Here is a 7,393-nt window from a genome sequence, read left to right on the forward strand (position 1 = left end):
GGCAGGGAGCTCCCTAGGCAGAGTCTTTATATACTCCAGAGTCGATAACTCCTCAGCCGACAATATTTTCTTAGGATAAATGTCATACCGACGAGGTATCCGGGTCCAATGGAAAGGAAAGAGGGGTCAATTTTCTTTATCAAAAAAATATTTCTTACCTATAGGGTTCACGGTTACCTTAAAGTAACTTGTTTTGAAACCCTTAAAAGACGAAGTATAAGGTTTGAATAGGGGCAACTTGGCTGCCTTAATAAAGACACCCATCTCGCCTTATCAGACGGACGAGTACAAAAAAAATGAAGAAATAAACCTACACTAGGTTCTATATAATAAAATTTACAAAGGATCCTAAACGCTTACATGACCGCCCACCTACTCGGATGCAGTTGAGTAGGTGCAACGTTTAACATCCTTAAAACTCTCATTTGAAAGTCGTCAAAAGGGAGCCTAATACCTAACTCCCTAAACATATACTCATACACGTAGAAGGTGTTGACCATTTCAGCATCTTCCCTAGAAATACAAAGTCTGGGTGGTCGGATCTATCCCCCCGACAGGTGTTTATTGTTATAGGATACGGATCCGAACCCTCCCACAAGGAAATGTCAAAGTTATCTACAAAAGTTTGAAGGTGTTTATTCCTCTAGAACTGAGAAAAGTAGGCGGCCACCTCACCATGCACCCATTCATATCCAGGTATCGAACATGGGGCAAAAATAGGTCTTTCTCTTAGGGGGCTCGCATCTAGAAGAGGTTCACCCGACTCAGCACTTGCATGGGACCGTTCAGCATTGTATTCATCCTCCCTAATATTAACCTCAAAACTATCCCTATTCGGTTGTGAATAAACTTCTTCAAACCTTCTATCATTCGTGAGGTCCCCACCCTTGGCAGTAGTAGTCGGCCTCACATGATCCGACAGGGAGTCTTTCCACACAATTAAACTAGCCATGATGATAACAGGAAAAGAGAGGAATGAAAGAAGCAAAGCGTACCTTTCAGTCTGAAGAAAATAACTATGGAAAGGCGTGAAAGGCAATGCACAAAAGGTACTCTTCGGTCTAGAGCAAAAAAATGTGAATTGAAGGCTGGTCCACCACTTATTTATAGAAGCCAGGGCTTCGGGTAAGCGAAGGGTCACACATTCTCTGAGGCTCAAAACACGAGGAAACCCTAAAAATTTGAAACCCTAACTCGTCAAAGCTGACATCATCATTTTTCTCTTCTAAAATCAAATGCTTGACATGAAGATATCGCCAGAAGTAAGCTGGCTACTTGACGACCATGTATTCTCATAGCCGAGCACTTCACCAATTAATTTAAGCTCTTTCGTCCTAGCTCCTCGGGCTTGGGAGGCTAGTGTACCGGATAGGGCACTACTTGGTCCTACTCAGAGAAAGAGGAAACTAAGTACCTATTCGGCCTACAAAGGATGGGTACCTCTCCAAGCACGCTAATTATAAATTAATAAATAATTAAATCTATTTAGATAAAAAAAAAAACCAAGAATATTATCTGCTTAATTATCAGGCTAAGAATAGAGCTAACTCACAAGGCCCATGAGCCCATAATATCTCTTATAAAAGGAAGATAAGAGGTACAGGTAAAGAGTTGACTTTTAAATATTGAATAGTATTTACCACGGAGAATCGAGACCTGACTTCAGTATTGGAGTGCCTTTTGCAGGTATTCTCCCCGCATCAGCAACGTACGGAAGGACGTCATCCTATCCAAGCAGAGATCAAAAGAATAGTATTTTCCTAGCAGGAACAAGGAGTTTTTTTAATTTGTATTTTCTTTTTGAATAATAGTTTTCTTTATATTTATTTTTTTTTTCTATTTCATTATGTGTAATTAAATCTATAATTAGGGTTACAGTAGATCCTTTGCATACTTTATGTGATCTTTCTGTTTAATTACAATATTAATTTTTTTTAAGATTGATTTTTGCCTTATCGTGTTTATATGTCAATGTTGGGATTTGACCACTCTTAACATCTCATAGTTGATTGCATGATAGACGACGATATCGTATGTAGTTAATAGTACTATAAGGTAAAATGGAAAAAGTAATTATGTGGATCAAACTTAGTTTTTATCTTTCAATTTGGTTATTGAAATAACAAATTTATAGGTTTTTTTATGTTTTTTTCTCTCTTTTTACTTTACATTATCATTGAGAGTAATAGCTTGAGGAAAAGAATATTGATGTATAGCCATTAAATTCGTAGAAAAATCAGTATTGAGATTGAACTGAAAGTGAGTATAAAGATTTGTAAAAATCAAACCATATACCTTTAATTTTATCTCGAATAATTTTCTTGTTAAAAGTTGTATTGTGTTTTTTTCTCTTTTTAGTTACTTTCTTTGGTTTAAATTTTTTATTAATTTTTCTTATTATATTGCACATATTTTGGTTCAAGTAATTAAATCATGATATTCTTAATAATTAAAAATATTATCTGCGAGATGATATTATGCAATCTTAATTTGAGAACCTTTAATGTTACTTTTTAATCGATATACTTGCTAACAAACATAGCGCAAGGACCGCTATATGCATCAAGGTGACCGCAATATCTACAATGGAAGTAAATATCATACAAAAAAATAAATGAATGGAAGTAAATAAAAGTGCTCTGCAATGGAGGACTTGGGGTGCTCTCGTTCCAAACTACATTCAGGAAGATCAAGATTTGAGGTCCTTATTAGAACTGCCCATAGTGAGCTAGAGTTGATAAAACAAGTTGTGTAAAGATAGGAAGTAAGGAATGTATATGTTGTTTTTAATTCAAGCATTTTATAAAATGACTTTCAGTGAATGATGGTTAGACTTTCAATTTCTTACTTCATACATCTTTTCACTTTATAGGAGTTAAATCCCGGACAATAATGCCAAGTGAAGGCAAACTTAACAATGGAGACTTCCTAGTGATCCACCAAAAACTGAAGAAATACCTTTCAAGGCCATCAATGCTCAAAAAGTTTCCAAGGGAAAGTACAAAGCAACTGCTGAAAAACAAGTTTGCATTCTAAGATAAGAAAAAAGCCTATAAATTACGCAGCCGTTGAATCACAATTTGAAAGGTTATTAATAATGCACGCAAACATTTAAGGATCATGACAATTTTTTCTCCGTTGCCCCCTAAAATTCAGCAGGGGCATGTCAAAGTTCACACAGACAGATAGATTTTGACCATTAACTGAATGCAATTCAAGAGAGACAACGCCAATAATTGATAGAGCATATCATGAACATAGAAAATTAACAACATGGGAGATGAAATGACTAAGCAGTGACACAATAGATAGAACACAAGGACCACATATATTTTTAAAGTCTATCTTAGTCAAACACTTGCTGAAATTATTAATTAATCATGGGATGAAACTCCTACAAAGGAATGTGTCATATTGAACTTGTAATCAAAATGAATAAAGGCCAAAATGAAGCCAGCGCACTTGTCATCACAGGTAGCAATTTCAAATCGGAAGGTTTAGTTCCTCAAGAAGATGACGACACAAAAAACTTGGTGAGATTTGTTTGCAAATTGCCCTTGTATTTTATTATGCCCCTAAAGTAAAAGAAATATTTTTCCTTCAATGTGGGTCAGCATAAGAATTTGAGGGCCTCATGTGCACAACCACGTTCATTGATGTCAAAGAGCCAGGCCAATCCCCATCATGTTCTGATAAGGCTGAAGTTTGATTGCACCCTTTAAAACAGCAGAAAAATAGAAAAACTGATAAAGGCACCTTTGGAAAAGGGTCAGCAGTGACCCTATGCTGACGGTTATTTGGCCAGGGAATAAAGCAGAACCGTCCTATTGTCCGCTTGAGGATAATAAAAGAAGCAAACAAAGCCTTAACTTTGTGCACTTTTTTTTTGGGTAGATAAAATTAATTTTAAAGGGAGAAGACATGCCCATTTTAATGGTAAAAAAGTTGATAAATTTAAAAATCACTTATGAAAACTTACATTTATCTTTAAGCAAATCCTATTTTATTCCGCTTGATAAAATTCCTCAAGATTTAACTGTGTGCGCTTTAATAAGATTTCACCATATCATATTTTTATTGAACTTTGTACGAAGATAAAATAAAATAAAATACTCAAGTTGATAAAAGGGGCAAAAGAGAGAAAGCATGGTAATGTCAGGGAATACTTTTATATTTTATATACATATGAAAACAGTTATGGATTCCACGTCCCATAATAGGGGCTTTTCTTAGCATCCAATAAGGTGGAGGAGGCATAAGCCAGACAAGGCTAGCCTCAGTCCTTTTTCCTCTAGCAGCAACTTACATAATTTTTTCCCTCTTCTTTGGATGAATGATATTAATTCTACAAAATCAGCAATGTACAAATATTTCCTATTTGATGATTCAGGTATTGAAACTGAAACTAGAATATATTCTTCTACGACATCTTGCAATAAAAGAATGAGGTGGCTTTTGGACATTATCTACCTAAAATAAGCTCAATCTAACGTCACTACCACATGCTTGTTGCTGGAATGTGACTAATGGTGGGGTAAATGGGTGTAAGTGTAGCCACTCATGAAAGGTATCTTCCAATTGAATTGCCTTGCCTCTTCGCCGTATAGCTGATCTTGTTGCCCCATCATTTAGAAAGTGTGTTGCCCCTTGTTCTGCAAAATAGGTACCTTTAATATATATCATGCTTGAGATACTCCATTTTGCAACTTGAAGGATGTAAAATCCCAACTTTTTCGTTTGTTTGATATATACACATGAATCACTCCATAGAATTATAATAATATTCTTCTCAAACAAAGCCACAAAGGGCTGAAGTCAGCAAACACACTAACATCCAGTAGAACAAGCTTTGAAATTCCTTTGATGCTGCCTGCTTCAAAATAAAATTTGATTTAAAGATAAGAAAAAAAAAATAGATAAAAAAAGATAATTAGATTGGCATTGATAAGATGTACCAACTAATAACTACTTACGTAAAAATAGCGAGATTGTATACTTGAAAATATTTTTGCTAAAATATATAATTATGAATGAGAGACAATCTGTAAATTACATACAAACACATTTTTAAATTAATACACACTTCTCTCAATTTTCTAAAACGCATTCTCTTTCTGTCATATAACTTCTGGTAGAAGCTAAAAGACTTATGTTGAGAAGTGAAAAAAAAGAAAAAAAGAGACTGGTTTTATTTTTACCTTTGTCTTAGTGGAAGAGGAGGTAAGAGAAATTGAAGTGGAAGAAGTGGATGTGGCTGCAAAAGCAGATAGCCCCACATTGTAAGTCATTTTTTCATCAGGTTCAAAGAGACCATAGTTCCTTTCCGAGGTTGCTCCAGTCTTCAAATCTTCATTGAACAATGCAAAAAGGTATGCTTCCAACCTCATTCTAGGACTAAGAGGAGTCCCTTCATTTGCCATTTGCCTTCTCAACAGATTCTTGTTATAAGTTTGAGCATTCTGCACTGTGGCACCAACTTCATCAGGATCTCCTTTGGATGGCCACCCAGTCTCAGACACCCTAACCTCTATCCCACTAAAACCCAATCTAGCAATGGCAAATGCAACTGCATCTACCTGAGCATAAAGCATGTTGTCGTAGTGTAACTTTGTGTTAGGGTCAACCATTCCTTCATTAGGATTAAATAATACATAGTCCAAAGAAATCTCATTAGGATCATTCTTGTAAGCAAAATAAGGATAGGCATTGATCCAAAAGGGTGCCTTAGTGTTGGACAAAAAGTTTAGAAACTGGTACATGATCCCAGAAATCTCACTTTTGAAACTACCAGCTGAAGGAGGGTAAGATTGCTCAAGCACTGCTAAGGAACTAGGTGTGGAAACATGGATGTTAGAGTCTATGCCTAACTGAACTAGAGCATAGTGAATGTTAACCACTGCTGGCACAAGAAACTGAATAAGAGTGGTGTCACCTTCAGTGTATAACTCATTCCCTACTTGAATCCCGGTGATCTTTGTGTTTGGGAGATACGGTTTGATATGGTCACTTACCCATTGAAGTGCTTGTTGGGGATTATTTAACTGACTTAGTATTTCGTTTTCAATTGTCACAGTGACCTCAACGTTTGAATTAGCAAAAGCATTCAAAATCAATGGGTTGGTGTCATAAATTCTTGTTTTCGTGATCTTAAAGTTGCTGAAGAGTTCAAGGACCCTGTCTGGTGGCGGCAAATTGTTACCTACTTGGCCATAGTTGATTCCAAATGATGCAACACGTCCAAAAAATCCAATATCTGTGATTGCAATTGCAATATCAGTGAAGCTTGTTAGTACTATTCCGAATAATTCAATGGGAATCAAACTTTATTCTACTCTTTCCAATGGAGCCAAAAATACAAACACCAAAATGCAACAATATAAACATACACAGAGAACAGAAAAGAATTAAGAATAAAAATAAAACAAACATGACACCTGCAGAGAAAAACGTCACAAAAATATAGCTGATCGTTATTCTTCGGATAAATGTTGCCATTGTGACTTGTGATTAAGGACAGAGAGATTAGAGTAATAAAAATATGATAGATATAGAGCTATCTTCTGCAGGGGAATTCCTTTATTTTCTTGTTTCAAAATTTTGGAGGCAGAAGAAAACAGGGAAATGATAGGATTTATGTATGGTTCGTTAAGAGTTATTTGGGAGGTTACCTTAGCTAGTAAGGGCTTTCTAATTGCTTTGCCTTGTCCTTGTATTTATATCCTTTTGGACAGAGATGTCTCTTTCTAACCCACCCAATTGTCTAAAATACCCTTAACAAAGTCACTTTCTTCGTGCAAAAGCAAAGAGGAACTCCACTACTTGGTAAAATACTAGAGGCAAAGCCATCACAGGATCCCAAATTTTGAGGTTAGGTGAAATTTTTGTTGACCCTTAAGACCATGTATTCCGTAATACTAGTCGTGCTTCCGTTCATCTGCACAAAACACATCACCTCACATTTAACGCATACTTGACTTGAATCAAAATATGTGACTAAAATAATGTCAACTAATTATAATCAAATAATAAAAATTGTGTAATGTAAAAGTGTGGGTGAGTGAGTAGGATATTCATTTGTGTTGTTTATTAGACCACATAGGTTGGCACTGAAGAGCCGTGTAGCCATAGTGCTTTTCTGTAGTAGACTGGTAGGCCCATCGGAACTCACCCTTTTTGACTTTGCAATCTTTTTCTTCATCAAATTTTTGAGCCGTGATGTGTAACAGCAACCTTTCTTCGCAGGACTGCGTGTAAAATCTGTTATATCATTTTTCAGAACACTCTTAATTTTTTATAATATTAAAAACACTTTGCTCATTATTTATAATGTAAAATTTACGCTACTCCTTATAATCGAAAGGGTTTTATATCTTCTTTTATATATGAAATAATT

General features: G+C 35.6%; 1 protein-coding gene across 1 annotated transcript; it reads right to left on the reverse strand.

Moving 5' to 3' along the window:
- Positions 1 to 643: 643 nt before the first annotated feature.
- On the reverse strand, positions 644 to 6,495 carry LOC113859815 (glucan endo-1,3-beta-glucosidase 14-like). The gene is made up of 4 exons (XM_027492497.1): positions 6,435 to 6,495; positions 5,199 to 6,292; positions 1,641 to 1,726; positions 644 to 944 (listed from the first exon to the last, which is right to left on the reverse strand). The coding sequence occupies exons 1-4, from the start codon at positions 6,493 to 6,495 to the stop codon at positions 644 to 646; spliced, it is 1,542 nt and encodes a 513-aa protein (XP_027348298.1).
- Between the last annotated feature and the right edge of the window lie 898 nt (positions 6,496 to 7,393).

The sequence above is a fragment of the Abrus precatorius genome, unplaced genomic scaffold (genome assembly GCF_003935025.1).
Source record: "Abrus precatorius isolate BTA unplaced genomic scaffold, Abrus_2018 Scaffold2, whole genome shotgun sequence".
Lineage (NCBI taxonomy): Eukaryota > Viridiplantae > Streptophyta > Magnoliopsida > Fabales > Fabaceae > Abrus > Abrus precatorius.